This window comes from Chiloscyllium plagiosum, chromosome 36, assembly GCF_004010195.1.
Source record: "Chiloscyllium plagiosum isolate BGI_BamShark_2017 chromosome 36, ASM401019v2, whole genome shotgun sequence".
Classification (NCBI taxonomy): domain Eukaryota; kingdom Metazoa; phylum Chordata; class Chondrichthyes; order Orectolobiformes; family Hemiscylliidae; genus Chiloscyllium; species Chiloscyllium plagiosum.
In genome coordinates, this window is record NC_057745.1 from 6,245,766 (window position 1) to 6,268,529 (window position 22,764).

The following is a 22,764-nucleotide window of genomic DNA, read 5'->3' on the forward strand; positions in this document are numbered from 1 at the left end:
AAGTCATTCATATGCAGTGAGGACCTGGTATCAGTCCCTGTGACACTTCACTCATTACATCTTTCTGACCTGAAAAAGGCCCAGTTATGCCAACGTTGCGCTTCATGTTAGACAACTAATCTTCTATCCATGCAATATGTTACCTTCGACACCATGATCTTTTGATTTCTCCCATAATATTTGATGTGACAGGTTAACAAATGTTATTTGATAATTTACACACAATGCATCTTCTTTGTCCACAACACACTAAAATGGCTTCCTATAGTTTCTTTGATACTAGCTTCTAATATTGCTAACTGGCCTATAGTTTCCTGTTTCCTGTTTTTTGAAGAAAGAAGTTCACCTTGTTTTCTTCTAATTTAATCAACCTGTTCTTGAATCAGCAAGTTTTGGAATATTGTATGCTTTCTAAAAAAAAACAAAGGAACACTTGCATTTCACAACGACTGGTCATTCCATAATACTTTGTAGCCAATGAAGTGCTACAAATACAGAAATTTTCTGATCAACCTGATATTACACACATCTGGAGCAAGATGGGATTTGAACCTGAGACTTCTGGCTCAGAGCTAAGGGCACTACCACTGCACCTCATGTACCTTTGCTGCTTGCAATGCAAATGTTGAATCAAGACCAGGATCAGCTGCTGATGATTAAATGAAATTAGTGGTGCTGAATAGTACGAAAAGGGTTAAGTCCCACACCATTGTATCACATGTAAACACTCCAGTACTGTAGAGTGCTGCACTGTTGGAACAGCCAATTTAAGAGTGAATCAGTTTCTCCTATAAGGTTCCATGGTACTATTTTACCCAACTTCTCTTTGGTTTCCTGGATAATATTTACATCTCAATCAAAACAACTGAAATCGATTATCTGGCCACTTCTTTCTATCATTCGTGGAACATTGCTTTGTTCTGTGCAACACCCTACATTGGAAGAGTGACTACATTTCAAAAACACGTCATTGTTTGCGAAATTCTTTTCAGACATCTCAATGTTGTGAAAAATTCTACGTAGGCGTGTGTTTGTACAACTGCACCAAGAATGTAAATAGAGGGCCCAACCCACTTCAGCCTGTCCCAAGTAGCCCATTTTTCTGTTTGTAAAGTACATTCCTGAAATAAAGAATACATTTGGCAGGGGTGGTCCCTGAGGTTGGGACTCAGCTGGGTTTATACTTGTGAAGGAGGTGATCAAATGGTTTGAAGGCTCCCTTATTTAGGAAAAGATACACTGACATTGGCTGCATTCCAAAGAAGCTTCATTAGGAATGGGGAGACTGTCAGATGAGGAGCGGTTGGTTAGGTTAGGCCTGTACTCATTGGAGTTTATAAGAAAGAGAGGCAAACTTATAGAAAGATATAGGATTCTTAGGGGATTTGACAGGTAGGTGTAGAAAGGTTATTTCACCTTGTGGGATAGAGGACATAATCTCAGAATAAGAGGTCCTACATTTAAGACAAAGTTGGGAAGGGATTTCTCTCCGAGGGGAGTGAATCTGTGGAATTATTCACTGCTGAGGCTGGCTCATTAAATATATTCAAGGCTGAGATGGACAGATTTTAAGTCAGGAAAGGAATCGAGGGTTATGGGGAAAAGGCAGGAAAGTGGAGTTGAGGGTTATCCAGATCTCATGATCTCATTGAATAGCCGAGGAGACTCGATGGGCTGGATGACCTAATTCTGCTCCTGCGTCTTCCAGTCTTATGGTCTGAACAGACAAATCCACCTGTACTACCTCACAATCACCATTACGGCCTGAAGCTAGGATATTAGAAATGCAAATGACATGATGCATATTCATGACCTCACAATGAAGCTGTGACATCGCTGCTGCTAACTATCCCAACATCACTATAAATGGGTTTTACAAAAGATGCAAAAAACACACAAATCTTTAATAGAATGTTTCCTGAGGGTCAGTTTGGGGTGATTTGTATTCTAGTTTGCTTGCCTGCTATTGACGGTTATTTTGAAATATCTGGATTTAAAGCTCTCTTTCTGAAGTCTGGACATGTAGGAGGCCCGTGTCAATGTTTAAAGAATGGGCTTTATCAGCTTCTTTTTAACATTTGTATTGCCAACAGCTGAAGCTCAGAAATATAAAAAAATTGGTATGTATGCCTGATTTAGATGCACAGCATTGTCATTCTGACTTTGATTTCACCCTTGCGCCAAGCTTCCCCTCTGCTCTGGTGCTGATTGCTTGCTTGTTTCTGTGGTCACTCCACAAGGCTGGCTCTCAGTAAGAAAAGTTCACAGATCCCACTGGCACCCAATAACGCCAGTGGACTTGAACTTTTCACTGGAGATGAAATAATAGATTTGGTATTGTGGCTAATCCCTCTCCTCTCCCTCCCATACGACACTCCACCTATTCCTCCTATTACGTGATCCAGTATTAACTTCTTGCTTTTTTAATAAATTACTTTACACCTGAGGCCTCTCCTTCTCAACCTTTTACAAGTAGGAACAGTTTCTACTCTATCCAGATCCCTTCTGATTTTGAAAACTTTGACGAAGTACAATGTTTAAAAGACATTTGGACAGGTACATGAATAGAAAAGGTTTACAGGGATGTGGTCCAAGCACAGACAAATGGGACTAGTCCAGTTTAGGAAACCTGTACAGCATGGATGGGTTGGGCTGAAGGGTCTGTTTCCATGCTGTATGAATCTATGACTCTAAATCTCATCTTAGCCTTCTCTCCAAGGAAAACAGACCCAATTACTCTAGTTCCTCATTGGAGTTTCTCACACCTTGAACGACTCAACTCCTTTCTCTTCCTCTTGTTCTCCTTAACCTCTTTGTGTCCTTTTTCCTTTTTCCTTTTCCCTCATTTTTTCTCTTCCTCTTTCTTCTTCCATCCAACCATTTTATTGATGGCAGCACCACCACATTGCTGGTCAATCCCCTTCTCCATCACCTCCCGTGTGTCACTCAATCTTCTTCCAATCCTGTCAAGTTTAATTCTCCCACGAGCCCTTGTTTGCTACTTAGGTCATTCTGCTGCTTTTTCCTGGCAGACCCATCTCTAGCACTTGGCTCACTACATTTCTCCTCTCTATCTCTTTACAACGTGCTATTTCAATCTACCTCTTGTCTGCTCTTTACTGACTTCCCCACCTCAATGTGTTGGTGCCCCATTTTGTCTATTTTAGTTACTCAATCTACAATTCCACCTCAGTGATCACTTCTTGTGAGTATCCAGTCATTGTTCCTCCCTTCTAGATGTTGCCCATTTCCACAGACTGGCCTCGTACCTGTCTTCCTGTCAATTTCCGGAGTATTTTCCTATCATACGACACTCCACCACACTTCTTCCAATTATTTGATTTGATTTATTATTGTCAAGTATGCTGAGAAACAGTGAAAAGTTTGTTTTTTTTTGCCTGCTATGCAGAGAAGATACCGAGAAACATCAACTACTCCCACCAGAGCTAATCCATTGTTCCATGTTTCCACTTTCTACCATCACTAACCCCAAGTACCTGAAGTTACCCCCTTTCTCCAAGTCCTCAGCCCTCGTCTTTATACCTTCACTCTGGTGCTTTTCACCAGGGTCAAACCAGCAGACCATAAAGTGGGCCTTTGGCCTCTTGATAGTCATACCGTATCTATCAGGGCTCTCCTTGACCAAATTGGTCCTGTCCAGACCACACAGTTCAATGTCATCTGCAAATAACATTGAGATGGTGCTTCCTGTCTCATTTGCTCGGTTATACCATCTGTGGCAATTAGGAAGAGGAAGGGGCTCTTGGGAAATGTAAGGGTATAGGGTAAGGGGTATGATTGGGATGCTCTTCAGAGGGTCAGTTGGATTGGATGGGTCGAAAGGCCTACTCCCTCACTTTAGGGATTCTGTGATCCATGAGGCACTTTGGCACCTTAATGTCCCTTTAAGAAAGCTCCAATTGTTAAAATGACTCACTTATTTGTTTTGGCCCATGGAGTCACTAAATATTTGGATTGAAAAGCTTATGTCTGTCCAGGGTAGAGGAAAAAGAAACTTCCAGAAATAATCTGACTTCACGGACAGAAGGAAGAAGTGAAAAAGTAACTGTGCGACATTTGGACAAATTAAGTCAGTTTTACAACAAAGTATGGAGCATGAGTTGCAACCTGTACAGAAATATGAGTGAGGGTTAATTGAACATACGTTTCTTAAAAGCTACAGCCAAGCCTGTCAGGAAGAGTACTGATGCCATCAACATCTGTGAGTCTTCCTTCCCAACTGTTTTGTTCCCTCGCACGTCCTTAAAGAGGCATAGAGTTGGTGGGAAAAAAAAGCATTTGTGAAAGCTATTTTGGGGAAAGTGAAGAACTAAAAGAGCATGTCGTGTCATTCACCAGTGAGTCAGGATTTCTATTGTTACATTTTTATTGCTGTTTTTGCTATGCGCATATTGATTGCCATATTTTTCTGCACCACTGGGTTTTATCAGTAATTTATTGTCTGTGAAGACTTTGAGGGGTCTCTGATAGTTGTGAAAAGATGCTGAGCTTTGGTGGATCCTAACACCCCCAACTATAATGGTAAAAAGCTGCACACAATCAGCCAATCAGTGTGTGCGATGCCCAACTTGCAGCTGGACCTAGGACACACAATCCTTACCTCCTTCTGTGCAGCAGCTCTCCAACCCAGTGCATCACTGAGCTCCACCAATCTGCCCTCTTCCACTTATCCAATCTCAATCATTCCACTATTTACAGTGTGCGTTCAGCAGCTAAAACCATAAACCCTCGCTACGTTTCTCCAGCCCTCGGCTGCACTCTCTCCTTTTATCTCCTCAAAGCCTCCTACCTTTTGACCAAGCTTTTAGTCATTGGCACCACATTTTGTGACACTTCACTACTTAGAGGTGTTAGACAAATGCAAGATGTTATTGTTACTCAATCTAACTGTGATCGTAAAAACGGACTATAGATATTCATAACACCTGAGATTTTATGGACTAACTGACTTTTAATAAGGACAAAGTCTAACCTAAAATAGCTATTGTGAAATACCTGCCCAGTTTCAGACAAGGACATGAAATCATCAGTGAACAAGGATCAGTCTGTGGAAAAACTAGCATTGTTAAAAAGGATCTGGAACTCAGACCTATGTCTCCTGGTTCATAGCTTCATGGATTTCTTTCTAATCAATTTGCTCAGAGATATTTTTACACACTTTTAGAATGAATGGAACTTGAACTCAGGCCTCTTACCTTAACATAAAGAATGTTACCACTGCACCACCAGATCCACCACACCGGACTGTTATATCTTGGGGATAAAAATCACCTGGAGACCATCCAGCTTGAAAGTATAAGGATGCCAGACAGGAAAACCCACAAATAACTATTCCAACAGCAGCTTTTGAGTAGCAGAGGAGAGAGATGGAAAAATGGATTTGTGAGCATTAACTGAAGTGTACTCTATCTCTTTTTCTCAACCTTGAAATCAGTGCCTAGTAAAATCACAACTTTAAACAACAACCATTCACTGAGAACACAAAGGCATCTGCAACCCTTGCCACTGTTATGGACATAAGACAATAACAACACTAGGGACTCAGGTCATACTGAAACTCAAACTTAGGAACTTCAAACTGCACTTGCCTTTACCTTCCTACCTGCCTCATTCCTGAAGAAGGGCTTATGCCCGAAACGTTGATTCTCCTGCTCCTCGGATGCTGCCTGGCCTGCTGTGTTTTTCCAGCACCAGATTTTTGAACTCTGGTCTCCAGCATCTGCAGTCCTCACTTTCTCCTGCCTGTAGTAGACCCCACCTCCCCTTTCTGTTACACATATTGTGCATGTGTTTGATGTTGTATTTTTTTATTTAGTTTCAGTATGGTAGGTAATATTTTCCTCCTTTCTTTCACTTAGGAAAACCTTTGTAATTTTGTTCCTTCATTTTGATCTTGACGATTACATTTTATCTGAAGTCTGATTGCCACGTGCTAAGAAAAACAGTCAAAATATTTGTCGCAAATGATTGGCAGAGGAGTTAAGAAGAAGGGAAATAATTCCCTCTCCTTACCTAGTCCTAACGTCTTATACTTGTATTCCTTTCTCCCTCATGTGGCTTGCTAACGTTTCCTTAAATTGCTTCCGTATTCCATATGAGGACAAGTTTCTGACCATTCTCTGGGAATGAAGTTTGAACTGAATTTTGAACCAGATTTCTAAATGATTATCATACATGTATCACTTTTAGTCAAGTGGAAACATCTTATTCACATCTACAGCCAAAGACCTTCATAATTTTGAAGACCTCAACTATGTCTCCCTTCAGCCTTGTGGTCAGACACATAAATAAATAAATATGGAATATTGGAACCGCAGTTGATGCACAAATTCAAATTCGTAGTTTCTAATCTGAGATGAAATAGCTACACTGAATTAATTTTCAGTTCACTATTGAGTGATCCATACTATATAGTCAAAAGAGTCTGTCTATCCTAATTAGTGTTCAACAGTTCTGTGATTGGTTATAGATTGATTATGAGTTTGGTAACTGATCTATTCTCTATGTGCTGGATTAGTTAAGCCTGCAAGAAAACTGTAGGTCAAATAAGGAAGTTGTTGTAAGAGTTGCAGGCTAGAACTGAAGGATGGAGAGAATTTTGAAGCATTATGATGAAACTTGTTACCCATAGGAATTCGTGTTATCTTTGCATATAACTGAAAAATATAAACTAACAATGTAGAATCCTAATTGAAGAATAACCATTCGGTCTTTGAACCCTGCCTCAAGCTTGAGTCAGTACCTTCGGGAGAGGTGGGGAGAACACAGGGAGAGCAATTATTGGCTTTCCTGAACTCAGAAATTAATCTCTTCCATTTTAATCATGGCAAAGTGACAATGAATGTCAGTTCTGTATTTGTAAGTCATTGCCTGCTGTTTGGCTTAAACCTTTTCAACAAGCAGTTGAACCAAGCAATAAAGTGTTTCCTACTGTTTGAATACAATTGCTGCTTTTGACAGCCCCTGTCCCCCACACCAGTCCTCAGGGGGTGGGCTGATTGGATGCGGACTACTTGTGCTCTTTATTTGCTCTGTAGGCTATTTTACCCTTTTGGCCAGTTGCCCCTGGATGCCACACAGGAAACAAAGGTAACATGGAGGTATCTACAGGAGCCAGGAATCTCAAACTAAATCTTACACTGCAGCCAGGCAAATGTCTGCTGTTATGTGTCATCACACAACACATTGGCAGAATGAGGGGTTGTGGGAGCTGTGAGGCATTAGCAGCTTAACTTGCATGATGATAAGACAGGAGGGGAGGGTGGGATCACAAAAAAAACTGAGAAACAGTCTTACTGGTTTATTATTCCAGAGATTCTGCTTCCCAGTCAGTACTAGTTAAAGGGGCTGTCTCTTTTATAATTGTCTTCTGGGGCACTCATGCAGATTTTGAGATGGCATTTTGTAATTGAATTGCATCTTGATGGTCCAGTGGCTGTGTTAAGTGGATGATCTGGGCACAGGTTTAGCTGTAAAGCACATTTGTATGCTGATTTGGGAATGTGACTCTACATTGGATTTGGATTTAATAATCTCTTAATGAAAGGGTGCTTAAAGCCACTCAAGTGAAAAAGTGAGATCCTTTACAGTGGAGCAACCATTATAATCAGAAATTAAAGCAATGTTATAGAGTTTTTAGTGTCTGGGTAAATTGTTGGGAATAGGTTAAGAAGTGGGCATACAAGAGGGGGAAACCTCGGGAAGATTTTTAGTTCAGCTGCATAGAGAGAAGAAAGTGCTCTCATCACATCCTCAAGACCACAGGATTCAGTTTTGTTAATGCAGGCCAAATTGAAGGTAAACTAGAAAGATACCACACTTACGATTGAAATGGTTAGAATATAAGGAGGCCATTCCGCCCATTACAACTCTGTTGGCTTTCTGCAAGAGCCGGTCCATCACCTCCCTTTCCAGATAGCCCTGCAGGTCAGAAGTGCCCATCCATGCTCACATGACATTGCATATAGATCCAGGCACATTAATATCTAAATGGCTTGGATATGGTCACTGAAAGCTGGGATTCTGTTCTATTTTTAAATTAGCGGAAACTGCTCCATAACACCAGACTGTCTGATTCAAATCAGCTCAGATGGCCACTTGAGGTGAAGACTTTTCTACTCATATCTCAGTTACATCCAAATGTGTACAAACAATAGGCAGAAACGATCCAGTTGATCTTCAAGCCTGACCCACAATCTTCACATCTGGAAACTTTATCAATTGTGTTTCCCAAAGCTGTGATCGCCACCATCCAGCAGCGATAACCAAATCACACAACTGTTCCAGTGTAGAAGGAGGCCATTCAGCCCATTGTGCCTGGGCTTGCTCTCTCAATAACTTGTGCCATTCTCTTGTCGCATCATCAAAACCTCACATGTTCTTCCTTGTTAAATAGACAAGAAAAAGAAAAAGCATCCTAAAGGGGGAGGTAAAAGCCTAGTGGTATTATCACTAATCTGTTAATTCAGAAACTTAGCGAATGTTTTGAGGACCCAGGTTCAAGTCCTGTCATGGTAGATGGTGGAATTTGAACATGATAAAGAATCTGGAATTAAGAGTCTGTTGATGATCATGAAGCTATTGTTGGGAAAAGCCCTTCTGGTTCACTAATTCCCTTTAATGAAGGAAATCTATCACCCATACCCAGTCTGGCCGACATGTGACTGCAGACCCACAGCAATGTGGTTGACTCTTAGCTGCCCTCTGGGATGGGCAATAAATGCTGGCTTAGCCAATGACACCAACATCATGTGAGTGAAATCAAAATAAAACCTGACCCATGGGAACATAATCACGCTTTCCCCTCTGACAGACATGCATGATCCTGACTTGGACCAACGTCCCAGGTCATTCACCATTGTGCATCATGCAGTGGGGAGGCAGAGGAGGGGTGCGTCCTCACTGTACAGACTGCAAAGGTACTCAAAGTCAGGGCACCACCCCCTTTTGCAAGGACCATGATGGATGGGGGTGGTTGGTGTGCATTAATTTGCCAATATCACCCACATCTTTAAAAATGTAATGAGATCCAGGATACAAATGCTTAATACTGACAGCTTGCCAATGATTTTTTTTGGTTGAGTGTGTTTATATAAGCTGCTTGTTTATTTAAGGTTTCAGGAGAATGTGCCCCCTGATCACAGTTTCCATTGCTCTCATATCCACAAGCCAGTCTAACAGAGGGTACAGCACAGATCCCTTTCCCCTGTGATTCTAGTCAGTTATGTACCAGTGTAAAAATAACTCAGAAAGAAAGCACTTGGATTTCAGATGTTTAGGCCCATTGTAGAATTCCACTTCCCTATCTCTATTACAGATGCTCCTTAAAAGTTGCGTCTTTGGCCGACCCAATCCCCTTCATTAACATTTCATCATGTGGCTTGATGTCAAATTTCGATGGACCATCTTGAGACTCTTACCAGTTGGACAGTGTCATGGGAAAACAGGTTGTTTTTGCAACTATTTAATGCTCTTCACATCCCAAAGCACTTTAATGTCAATGAACTATTTTCCAAATAGCCACTGTTGTAATTTGGATTAACCCTTCAGCCAATTGATGCAATGACGTAGTCACCAGATAACCAATGACAGTGATGTTGATTACCTCTGTTACTAAAGGAGAGAGGAAGTAATGTTTACATCTGTTTATCTGTAAATAATATATCTCAAAAATAATGATCAGATTTGAATGAAAATTAGTACAGAGATTTGGCACAATGAAAGACTCCGTTATCATTGGGAGAGAAGACAAGTTGATTTTTTTTGTGTGCACATGTTCTGGGCTATTTTAGTTACATTGCTGTTTATTATTTTAGACTGCTGTGGATTCTCTCAGTTGCAATGTTGGAATTTGTCACAGTTGTCAAAATGTGATCAGAGTTTTAAGAGCAGATTGTTGGATGTATATTGTTCTGGAGCCACCTCAATGAGCTGGAAGCTCCAAATAAAACAATTTTTTCTCAGCTTTGTGGGTCCGATCATCAATGGGACAGGGACAAGCGTAAATGAAAAGCTGTGCCTTTGTAATGATATTGAGTTAACATGCTGTGATGCAGATATGCAGTTTACTGATTGGCACTGTTTAAAAAAAACAAAATGGCAATCAGTACTCCAGAACCCTTGTTGTAATAAGTATCTCTGATGAGACTAAACATTACCATCCAGATGATACTTGAAATAATAATTTTAGTAATAATATTTTTTATTAATCTTTCCCAAAACTGAAGAAATGTGTGAGTGATGAAGATGCGACAATTGGTCTTGAGTAGTCTTGAATAAGTAGGACACAAATCTCCCAGGAACCTTTTGATGTCATTATATTCAATCATCTCTGCTGAGAAGTGAGGTCTGAAAGTTAGGGGTGGGGACAAGACCTTCCCATGGTTGAATAGCCCGCTGACACTGTTGACTAGATTCAAAAATAATGAAGTGTTAATTGGGAAAGGGTTGAACAAATACATAAAGAATGCACTTCACTAACTGCTTGTGGATGGAATGTAATGTTTGTTGGCATGTGACTATTCACTAAAGCTACAATTGCAGTGCAGCGTCCAAGGGAAGTCTGGCGGGGAACTGAACACATGTAATTACGCCATGAGGGGACAATTAATCTTCCTTAGAAATAAAGTACAGCATGGATAAAATCTCTGATAGAGCAATCTCTGCAGCACTGGCCACTTAAAGTGTCAAATCTGTTTTCCTTTGATCATTCATTCAATTCAGGTCACAGTCATTAAATACCTGAAACTCACCTACATCCAGTAAGCTCTTTGCAGCAATAATTTGGGACCAACATTTAACAATGAGAGCAATAATGTCATTACAGAAATTCAGTCTGAGGAAATTCCAAAGTATGTGACCCAGTTACAGAACTTGGCTTAAACCTGTAACATATTATTATTATTATCAGGTTCTCTAGATAAATGATGAATGACAAAATCTGATTGTAAGAACAGTATGCTGCAAAAGATCAATTCAATTTCGCAGTTAGCTACAATTGCACATCCTCTGGATGCAGTAGTTTATAGGATTAGCATCGCCAGGACAGTGGCCATATTGGGAAAATTCTTCTCAATGTTCTCCGATTGTATAGATCAGAAAAACTTGGTGACAAGACTCATTAAAGCAGATCAGAAATTCTCCAATTTATGTCTCTTGAGTATCTCTGATTTTAATTGCTGCAAGTATAGCAGATGTGTCTTCAGTTTCCTAGACCCTGAACTCTGAACTTCCATCTCTGAGCCTTCCCAGCTCTCTTACAAACAAGGAGCAGGAGTAGACCATCCAGCTCTCCAGCCTGCTCTGCCATTCAATAAGATCATAGTTGGTTTGACTGTGGCCTCAAATATACATTCTCACCACCACCCCCCCACCCCCCACCAATAACATTTTAATGTCCTTGCTAAATAAGAATCTATCAACCGCTACTTTCAAAATATTCAAGGACTCTCTTCCACCATCTTTTCGTGACGAGAGTGTCAAAGACTTAGTCTGGTAAACAACACATCTATATTCTCCCTTGTTTAAGTAATCTGTATGATGCACAGTACTCCACATGTGATTGCATCAGTGTTCTGCAAAACTGAAGCTTAATCTTTGGTATTCAAACCCTTCTTTCCCCATCAAGACACTCTGTAAAACCTATTTCTTGATTAAGTTTTTGATCGTTTGCGCTAATGTTTCCTTCTGTCAAATTTTGCTTCCAAATACATCTTAGAAGTTTTATTACTGTATTACAGATGCTATATTAAGACCCAGTTGCTTTTGTAAAAATGACGATTACAGCACTGATTTTAAGCCTCATTCCTATATTCACAAGTTCACTTTAGGTAAATAGGGTTGTCAATGACAGCCAAGTGGAAAGTGTTGTGTTTTAAGCGATGAGAACACCAAAGAGTCAAGGAAGGTGGAGGATCTTGATAATGAACTTGCCCAGAGATGTTACACTTGCCTCAGAATTCTCCATAAATCAAGTATAAAAATGGGCAATTCATAATTGATGGCCTTACTCCTAATTGCAGGAATCACTCAGCAACATAGTCTACTCAAAAACAACAGTGCATCTTGACTGTGTGGAACAGTGTAGAAAAATGTATTGTGAGTTGACAAGTGGATTTCTACTTCTGCAGGTGACCTTGATGGAATTAAATCACAGGGGTTATGTAAAATAGGCTGACAGTGCATTTATCACCTGTTTTATCCAAATGTACAAATTCAAGCTGTATCCCACAAAATATATAACTCATACTCAATTAATTAAATGAAGCTTTTTTATTCCTTTTGTGGGGTGTGGATATCACTGGTTAGGCAAGCATTTATTGCCCATCCCTAATTGCCAGGCAGGCAATTAAGGGTCAACTCATTGCTGTGGACCTGGAATCACGTATAGGCCAGACCAGGTAAGGATGGCAGATTTCCTTCCCTAAAGGACAAGATGATTTTTTAATGATAATTGACAGTAATTACATGGTCACTATTAGACTAGCTGTTTACAAAGTATCTTATGTGGGGTGGTACAGTGGCTCAGTGGTTAGCACTGCTGCCTCACGGCGCCAGGAACACAGGTTCGATTCCACCCTCAGGTAACTGTGTGGCATTTGCACTTTCTTCCTGTGTCTGCATGGGTTTTCCCTGGATATTCCAGTTTCCTTCCACGGTCCTAAGATGTGTAGTTTAGGTGGATTAGCCATGGGAAATGCAGGATTACAGGGCTAGGCGGTGGGGGGTGGTCTTCAGAAGGATTAAGTGGCCTTCTTCTGTGCTGTAGGGTTTCTATGATATTGAAAGTAAATTTCACTATTTGCCAAGTTGGGATCAAACTCATGTCTTCTGAACATTAACCTGGTGTTCTGAATTACTAGGCCAGTGACATTACCATGACATCATCTACACCTTCCAAAAAGGCTATCTAGTCAGTCACTGAACTCAGCCAATGTTTCTAGTGTGTATTTATCTCTAAGCCATGAGGCCAGTTCAAGTCCCACTTGACCTGGAAGTGTGTCATATCATATCTGAACAAATGGACTGAAAATATCTGAGTCACATTCCATAATTTTGAGACGAACGTATGAAGACAGCTTTGCTGATTTCACTCCTGACTCTAATTTTAAGATTATTCCCGTTATTTTGGACCATCATACCAGAATTTCATCATTTATATAAATGATTTGGATGTGAGCATAAGAGGTGTGGTTAGTATGTTTGCAGATGACACCAAAATTGGAGGTGTAGTGGACAGAGAAGAAGGTTACCTCAGATTACAATGGGATCTTGATCAGATGGACCAGTGGACTGAGAAGTGGCAGATGGAATTTAATTCAGATAAATGCGAGGTGCTGCATTTTGGGAAAACAAATCTTAGCAGGACTTATCCACTTAATGGTAAGGTCCGAGGGAGTGTTACTGAACAAAGAGACCTAGGAGTGCAGGTTCATAGTTCCTTGAAAGTGGAGTCACAGGTAGATAGGATAGTGAAGAAGATGTTTGGTATGCTTTCCTTTATTGGTCAGAGTATTGAGTACAGGAGTTGGGAGGTCATGTTGCAGCTGTACAGGAGATTAGTTAGGCCACGTTTATAACATTGTATGCCATTCTGTTCTCTTTCCTATTGAAGGATGCTGTGAAATTTGAAAGGGTTCAGAAAAGGTTTATAAGGATGTTGCCAGGGTTGGAGGATTTGAGCTATAGGGAGATGTTGAACAGGCTGGGGCTGTTTTTCCTAGAGTGTCAGAGGCTGAGGGGTGACCTTATAGAGGTTTTTAAATCATGAGGGGCATGAATAGGATAAATAGACAAAGTCTTGTCACTGGGATGGGCGTATCCAGAACTAGAGGGTATAGGTTTAGAGTGAGAGGGGAAAGATAAAGAAGAGACCTCAGGGCAATTTTTTCATGCAGAGGGTGGTATGTGTATGGAATGAGCTGGCTGAGGAAGTGGTGGAGGCTGGTACAATCACAACATTTAAAAGGCATCTGGATGGGTATATGAATAGGGAGGGTTTGGAGGGAATTCTGGTCTCCTTTCTATCAGAAAGATGTTGTGAAATTTGAAAGGGTTCAGAAAAGATTTACAAGGATGTTGCCAGGGTTGAAGGATTTAACCAAAGGGAGAGGTTGAATAGGCTGTGTCTGTTTTCCCTGGAGCGTTGGAGGATGAGGGGTGACCTTATAGAGGCTTATAAAATCATGAGGGGCATGGATAGGCTAAATAGGCAAAGTCTCTTTCCTGGGGTGGGGGAATCCAGAACTAGAGGGCAAAGGTTTAGGGTGAGAGGGGATAGGTATAAAAGAGACCTATGGGGCAACTTTTTCACACACAGGGTGGGACGTGAATAGAATGAGCTGCCAGAGGAAGTGGTGGAGGCTAGTACAATTGCAATATTTAAAAGGCATCTGGACGGGTATGTGAATAGGAAGGGTTTGGAGGGATATGGGCCAGGTGCTGACAGGTGGGACTAGATTAGGTTAGAATATGTGGTTGGCATGGACGGGTTGGACTGAAGGGTTTGTTTCTGTGCTGTATACCTCTATGATCCTGTGACTCTATAAAATAGTTCATTAATTATATCTGACCTTTTACAAAAACAACTCAATGAAGCACAGATTTTCTTCACTCCACCACTTCATCCATCTGGGGACAACATTTAGGATTACTTTCATGGAGATGTGTTTATTAAGATAAAGGATGACATTAAGATGTTTCTTAAAACTTAACTCTTTTGTTTAAGCTTTTAGTCATCTACCCTAATACCACCTTACACAGTTGTGTGCCAAATTTTCTTTGTTAATGTTCTTGTGAAGTCCTTTCAGAGGTTTTACAATGTTCAAGATGCTATATAAATGGAGGTTGTTGTTGTTGTTGATTAGGACACCCCACTGTTTTCTGTACTCCGGGAAAGACAAGAGAAGTTTATGTAATTAGCCCTCTCTTACCTGGGATACTGCTAAGACAGAACAAGAAACCTATGACCATTATTTTTAATTCATTCTTAACAACAGGAGAAAATCCATTTCTCACAACCATATTAATTAGGGGCAGCACGGTGGCTCAGTGGTTAGCACTGCTGCCTCACAGCACCAGGGTCCCAGGTTCGATTCCAGCCTCCGGCAACTGTCTGTGTGGAGTTTGTACATTCTCCCCGTGTCTGCGTGGGTTTCCTCCGGGTGCTCCGGTTTCCTCCACAGGTGTGCAGGTCAGGTGAATTGGCCATGCTCAATTGCCCATAGTGTTAGGTGCATTAGGGAAATGGGTCTGGGTGGGTTACTCTTCAGAGGGTCGGTGTGGACTGGTTGGGCCGAAGGGCCTGTTTCCACACTGTAGGGAATCTAATCTAACAATTCTGTGACTTGGCTAGGTGACAATCTCGTCTACACAGGAATTACTGTGTTCCATAGCAGCTATCATCTTTAAATGGGAGACAGGAGACTGCTTGGCAAATGGAGAGAGATCAGTAAAGTATAGGATAAATCCTCATCCGCAGAGGGAAGTTAAACTGGGATCTAGAAAGCTCACCTCAGTTAATCCAAACCGAGCCAAAAGAACATAAAAGTCTGGAAATGAGTTCTTTATTAACAATTTGTTGGTTCCAGAGCTCTTCTGAATGTGTTTAGTTTTAGTGTGAAGAGAAATATGAAGAAGTTGTAGTCAAAAATAGAAGTGCTTATGGATTAAAATGTTGAGAATTGCAAGAAATGTTCATTGACAATGTTGTTCTAATAGTACTTTGGTCTGAAGGAATTCCTAGAGGGAGTGAGTGGTGAACTGAGACTGACTGACTGTTCTTGATGCATTTGACCAAATGCGACATCAAAATATAAATAAAGGCAGTGGGAATCAGGAACAAAAATCCTCAGTAGTTGGGGGAGAATTGGCCTCATGATATTATCATCGGATTATTAATCCAGAAACCACAGGGGAATGTTCTAAAGGACCCACTTTGAATGGTGGAATTTGAATTCAATGAAAATCTCTGATTAAGAGCCTAATGATGACCATGAATTAATTGTCGGTTGTTGGAAAAACCCATCTGGTTCACAAATGTCCTTTGGGGAAGGAAACTGCCGTCCTTGCCAGGTCTGGCCTACACGTTACTCCAGACCCACAGCAATGTGGTTTACTCTCAACAGTCCTCTGGGATAGACAATAAATGCTGACCTGGCCAGCGATTCCCTCATCCCGTGACTGAATAAAAAAACTGCAGAAAGAAAGATGGTTGCACCCCCCAAAAAGGCCTCTGCCATAGGAGACTGAGATAGAATGTTTTCAAGAGGAAGTTGGATATGGGTTTTAGGGTTAAAGACATTAAAGGCTATGGGGAGGCAGTGGGAACAGGGGACAAAGTTGGATGGTCAGCTGAGATCATTTTGAATGTTGAAAAAGGCTCAAAGGGCTGAATGGTCTGCTCCTATTTTCGATGCTTTTTAATCACATAAAAGGCCCAAAAATGATTATTTCAGTCACAGCATGAGAGCATTAGGCCTCCTGGATGGAAGTGATGTGGGGTTCCCACCAACTCCCTAAATGGTGGATGAGGTAGGGGAACCAGGGGAATTAAGTTCTGGGTTGATAAAATGTGGTGCTGGAAAAAGCATAGATTAGATTCCCTACTGTATGGAAACAGGCCCTTCGGCCCAACAAATTCACACCAACCCTCCGAAGAGTAACCCACCCAGACACATTCCCCTATATTTACCCCTGACTAATGCACCTAACACAATGGGCAATTTAGCACGGCCAATTCACCTGTTCTGCACATTTTTGGATTGTGGGAGGAAACCGGAGCACCCGGAGCAAACCCACGCAGACACTGGGAGAATGTGCAAAGTCCACACAGACAGTTGCCCGAGGCAGGAATCGAACCTGGGTCCCTGGCGCTGTGAGGCAGCAGCGCTAACCACTGAGCCACCGTGCTGCCCTAGCTTGACCTGTTGTGTTTTTTCCAGCACCGCATTTTATCAACTGACTTTCCAGCATCTGCAGGCCTCACTATCTCCAAGAATTAAATTCTACCTTTTGCCTTTGAAATAGGGCCAGGAGTGAAATCATGAAACACCTTATTGTGCAGAGGCTAATAGAAACCTGGAACCCTTTTCCTGTAAAAAGATTTTGAAATTTGGGGTTAGTTGTGTTTTAAGATTTGGTTTAAATTAATGATTTCAAAAGGATAGTGGAAGGGAATTTGAGGGGAATAAACTTGCAGGACTGTGGAAATCAGGCGGAGGAATGAGACTGATTGGATTGTTGAATTGAAAGTTTGCACGCACTCAATTGTCAGAATAGCTTCTTTCTGTGCTGCAATCTGACACTATCTTTAGGTCTTTGTGTGGTATGTTTATCAGGGATAGGAAGCAAAACCTAAATGGAGCTGAGAGACGTTTCAGTCCTGGGCTTGACTGAACAGTGCAGTGAGCTAGATGAGCTGAATGGCTCTTAATTTTCCCAATTTATATCCCCACCCTGGCTCAGCTTTGAGTTTGTGCCAAGAAAATCAGCCAACTGACTCAGTGCAGACCAGGAGTACTGTTTGGGAATGTTGAGTCTGTACATTTAGTGATGCTCTTGCCCATTAGGCCATTGTGTGAACTGAAAGTGAAGGATTATAGGCATTCCTCAATCCAACTTCATTGCCAAGAACTGAATCACCAGTGTCCATTTAAGCTACTGTTAGAAAATGCACTGGTAACTTAATCCATGACAGTTATAAATTGCATGTGGGCTGTAAACTATCCTCTTTGTGTGGCTCCCCAGTTATTATCTGGGAAAGAGTTGAACGATTAATTTACATTCTCTGCTCCAGTCACTGATCCAGCTATCCTGACATTACAAAGCAAGCACTGTGGAAAAACTGAGACGAATACTGGAAGAGAAAGAGAGTGAAAGAAAAAACTAGCCGCAATGAGTTGATATAGGAGTGGCTTTCCAGTCAAAAGTTAAAATGTTTTTAGTACTTGCTTATTATCAGCGTTGCTAGAGCAATGATACATGTACATGCTTTCTGTTGTTTCCTTAGACCAGATGTGCTGCAGCCACAGTCAAGCGTGGAAGAGGAAACTGATGTGAAAGATCCTGGAGGTCAGGCCACCGCGGTAGGGTGGGAGATTGCAAAGGGGCTGGTGTTGCCAGTGAACATTTGTCCAGTCTGAGACAAAGCTGACACATTACGTGAGGAGGGCAGAATAACTTCAGGGATGCTGAGCTTAAAGTTACCTCGTCTGTTCAGCATCAATCAAGTGCCAAAAGTAGGTGAATTTTACAACCTATCATCTGTTTTTTGTGTCACAACCACATGATGATTCTCAATTCAATTTGATATAAAGCCGTAAAGTGCTTTGTGGGATTGCTTGCCACTGCAACAATTCGCATTATTTTCCTTTTCGCCATCAACAGGCTCCTGTTTTCTAGGACCTTAATTGCAAGTGTGTGACATCGATATAAACAAGGCAGCTTCTGGAGAATTAAATCCTTGTGTTAAAGCTTGAAGCTCCCTACCCTGAGACCATCAGGCCCTGCCTCTTGGGGCCCTACCTGAATTAGCGGCAGCACTCCGTGGACCCACGTCACTTGGTCTTGTTTTTTTTTCTCTTCGGGTTGTGATCTGAACTTGTCGACCTCTGGAAAAACACAACAGAAAATAGTTTTCAATGTGGATTGAAGTGCGGGTGTTTATTCCCATTGTGCTGCTGGAAGAACTGATGTGTACATTATCCCTTTGAGACCTTAAAAGTAGGGCAAAAAAAATCTACACCTGAGCAAAGGTCACCTTACAGAAAACAATCGCATCTTGTACCATGTTATAGAACATCACATCAGGATGGCCTTTAGTAGTATTATCACTGGACTGCTAATCCAGTGACAGGGTCAAGATTAGAGTGGTGCTGGAAAAGCACAGCAGGTCAGGCAGCATCCGAGGAGCAGGAAAATCAACGTTACGGGCAAAAAACCTTCATCAGGAATGAGGCAGGGAGCCTCCGGGGTGGAGAGATAAATGGGAGGGGGTGGGGCTGGGGAGAAGGTAGCGAAGAGTAAAATAGGTGGATGGAGGTGGGGATGGAGGTGATAGGTCAGAGAGGAGGGTGGAGCGGATAGGTGGGAAGGAAGATTGGCAGGAAGGACAAGTCATGAGGATGGTGCTGAGCTGGCAGGTTGGAACTGGGATAAGCTGGGGAGAGGGGAAATGAGGAAACCGGTGAAGTCCAAATTGATGCCCTGGGGTTGAATTATTCCGAGGCGGAAGATGAGGCGTTCTTCCTCCAGGTATCGGGTGGTGAGGGAGTGCTGGTGGAGGAGGCCTAGAGGAGGCACTGTTAATCCAGTGACCCAGGTAATGTTCCAGAGACCCAAGCTTGAATCCTGCCACGGCAGATGGTGGAATTTGAATTCAATACAAATCTGGAATTAAGAGTCTGATGATGACTATGCAATAATTGTTGGGAAAGTCCACCTGGTTCACTAATGTCCTTTAAGGAAGGAAACTGCCATCCTTATCTGGTCCGCCTATATGTGACTCCAGACACACAATAATACGCCTGACTCTCTGGGTAAATTAGAGATGGGCAATAAATACTGGCCTAGCCAGTGGCGCCCTCATTCCTTGAATGAATAAAACAAAAAGTCGCCTCCTGACTCAGGCTCTCATTGATCTCTGTCTCTCACGGTCCCTAGACTTAATACAAGTGACCCCATTACCTCCAGACAGGGGAAGGAGAGGTGGGCAGGGACACCTAATCACTATTAGCTTAAGATCGTCACTAATAAATCAAACAAAAATATTCTAGCGTAACTGATTTTACTCGAAGAGTACCAGGAATGTATGGAGTGGCCCAAAGACAGGGAGCTGTCCCTAACTGCTGTTGACTAAGAGATAGTATGTTGCTTTCTTGAAGTGCTGTGAAATGGTGCAGGTATACCCACAATGCTGCTCAGGAGGGTGTTTCATGATTTCAACCCAGCAACAGTGAAGTAAAGACAATATAGCTCCAAGTGGAGGGCCGAATGATCTACTCCAACTCCTAATTTTTACTTTTGTAAGTTGTATTGCTTTCCCCAATGTTGCACAGAATGACACATCAAATGACCTCCATTGTGTTGCATGATTCCATGTTTTCTCACTGAATTTATTTCCACCAGTATTTTTGTTTTTTTTCCCTTGTTGTATCCAGGGTTACAAATCCTAAAAATAGCGTCAGTCTCACTGCCTAGAAAATATTTTATTCATTACTTTCAATTTTGTATGGGCGAATGATTGAAATGCTGTTCAGTTATTTTATCCTTGCAAATGTGATACTTATTTAGTGGCGCTAAAAATGACAAGTTCAGTTTTTATTCCATATTGTGTATTAAATTAAAATGGTGATATTTAGCTGGGGAGGTTAGTGGGGGGAGCTTCAGTCCTTGTCTCAGTGAAAAGGTGAACAGTCAGGAACTCCTGATCAGAGGGGAAGGAAAGTCTATTTTAATGGAAGAGTTTTTTTCAGGATTCTAACAAGCCCACATTATCACCCCATTCTAAATGACTTGGCCAGAGAAGGTGCTGGGTCTTTGTACAGCAGAATGGCTTTTGTTTCACTTCAGAGATTTGCTACACTTCCCGGAGATTTTATTACGTGACCTTCCGTCTACAAGGCACAAGTCAGGAGTGTGATGGAATACTCCCCACTTGCCTGGATGGGTGCGTCTCCAACAACGCTCAAGAAGCTCGATACCATCCAGGGCAAGGCAGCTACTTGATTGGCACTGCAGCCATAAACATCCAGTCCCTCCATCTCTGATTCTGAGTAGCAGCAGTGCAAGATGCACTACAGAAATTCGCCAAAGATCCTTAGACAGCACCTTCCAAGCACACAACCACTTCCACCTAGAAGGACAAGGGCAGCAGGTACATGGCAACCCTCCCACCTGCCGCCTCACCATCCTGACTTGGAAACATATTGCGTTCCTTTACTATCGCTGGATCAAATTCCTGAAACTTCCTTCCTGAGGGCATTATGGGTCTACCTATAACACATGTACTCCTGGGGTTCCAGAAAGCCACTATCTTCTCAAGGACCAACTAGGGCAATAAATGCTGGCATGGTCAGCGACACCCACATCCCACAAGTAAATAAAGAAAAAAATCAAACTGCCCTACCACCTCTCCCTCTAGCCTCTGTATTTTCAGTATTTTTACAACAGCAGTGGTGAAAACATGCATTGTACTTTCAATGCCCTCATGATCTTTCCTCCAACAGGGCGCTGAAGATTAATTTTTAATTTCTGGAGACTCGGAATGAGCGTACCTACTTCAGAGAGCATTATAATTCAGCCAGCGTGGACTAGTTTCACAGGCAGGCAGGGCTGTGCACACAGAGCACATTCCCTTTTCTATCAGTCGGTTTTTTTTGCAATGGTCTGACAGTTTTTAACGCTTGTTTTATCCTGGTGCCAATAAAAACTTCATTTAAGTCAAATTCCATACCCATCAACGGGAGGCACTCAGCCTATATCCGTTGGGTTACTCACTTAGTCCCATAGCTACTGTGGTATAGGTCTGCCCACTCTCCAGAAATGCTCCTGAATTAAAAATTAATCTGCTGGTCACACAGCTGCAATCAACCTAGGAGAAACACTGTAAGGGCATTCAAAACTCTTCTTTTAGAACTTCCATAACTGTATTTGCAAAAACAAGGTCATGGGGCTTTTCTGATCAGGTGACGTGGTTCGAGTTGGGAAGTGAGAGCTTCCAGGGATAAGTCCACTTGGAATTGGCAATGGTACAGCTGAACTGCTATCTAAGATACTGTGACTACAGAGAAAACTAGCTTCAGAGATATTCCTGGACCTCCCTCCAAACACAAGGTGGTTCACAGTGTAGCGATAGGATTGGGTTAGAGCATCCTTAGATCTGGAGAAATCAGAACAGAAATTGGCGGAAAGCCATTGACTTTTAAACATATTTGCAAAACCCTCCTTAGCTGATCTTGAGCTCAGTGATTGACAGTTAACTAGACATTTAGAGTCGTAGAGATGTACAGCACAGAAACAGACCCTTCGGTCCAACTCGTCCATGCCGACCAGATATCCTAGATAAATCTAGTCCCATTTGCCAGCATTTGGCCCATATCCCTCTAAACCCATCCTATTTATATACCCACCCAGATGTCTATTAAATGTTATAATTGTATCAGCCTCCACCACTTCCTCTGGCAGCTCATTCCATTCATACACTGCATGAAAAGTCACCCTTGGGTCCCTTTTTAAATTTTTCTCCTCTCACCTTAAACTTATATCCTCCAGCTTTGGACTCCCCTACCTTGGGGAAAAGACTTTGGCTGCTCACCCTATCCATGTCCCTCATGACTTTTTTACGAACTTCTATCAAGGTCACCCCACAGTCTCTGATGCTGCAGGGAAAATAGCCCCAGCCTATTTAGTGTCTCCCTATAGTAAACCATTTGGAGGTGAGTGTCTCAACTGAGCGGTCCCAGTAGTTCACGGACAGTTGGGACAAAGCACAAAATTCAGTGTGTTTGACTCTCTCACCTGGTAAAATGTTCTGTCTATTGGGGCTGCCAACTGAATGCATTTATCTCCACGTCAAAATTTCATAATGTGTATAAAATGTTAAACCATCGTGCTCTCTGAAACCACATACCAGTGCTTCCCAAACCATCTCACCATGGCCCCATTTCAAGCTTTGAAACTTGTCATGACCTCTCAGTGAGAAATGAAAGAGTGGGTTGTAGGGGTTAGGGGGAGGGGTGTGATGTG

The 22,764-nt window shown here is 41.9% G+C and overlaps 1 protein-coding gene across 2 annotated transcripts in view; it reads left to right on the top strand.

Moving 5' to 3' along the window:
• LOC122540912 (membrane progestin receptor gamma-B-like) overlaps positions 1-22,764 on the top strand; it is an 80,727-nt gene that overhangs the window by 26,300 nt on the left and 31,663 nt on the right. For both annotated transcript variants that reach the window (XM_043677200.1, XM_043677201.1), the window contains exon 2: positions 18,029-18,257. In XM_043677200.1, the coding sequence (XP_043533135.1) occupies positions 18,207-18,257 (51 nt within the window). In that variant the 5' untranslated portion in view covers positions 18,029-18,206. The remainder of the gene's footprint in view (positions 1-18,028; positions 18,258-22,764) is intronic.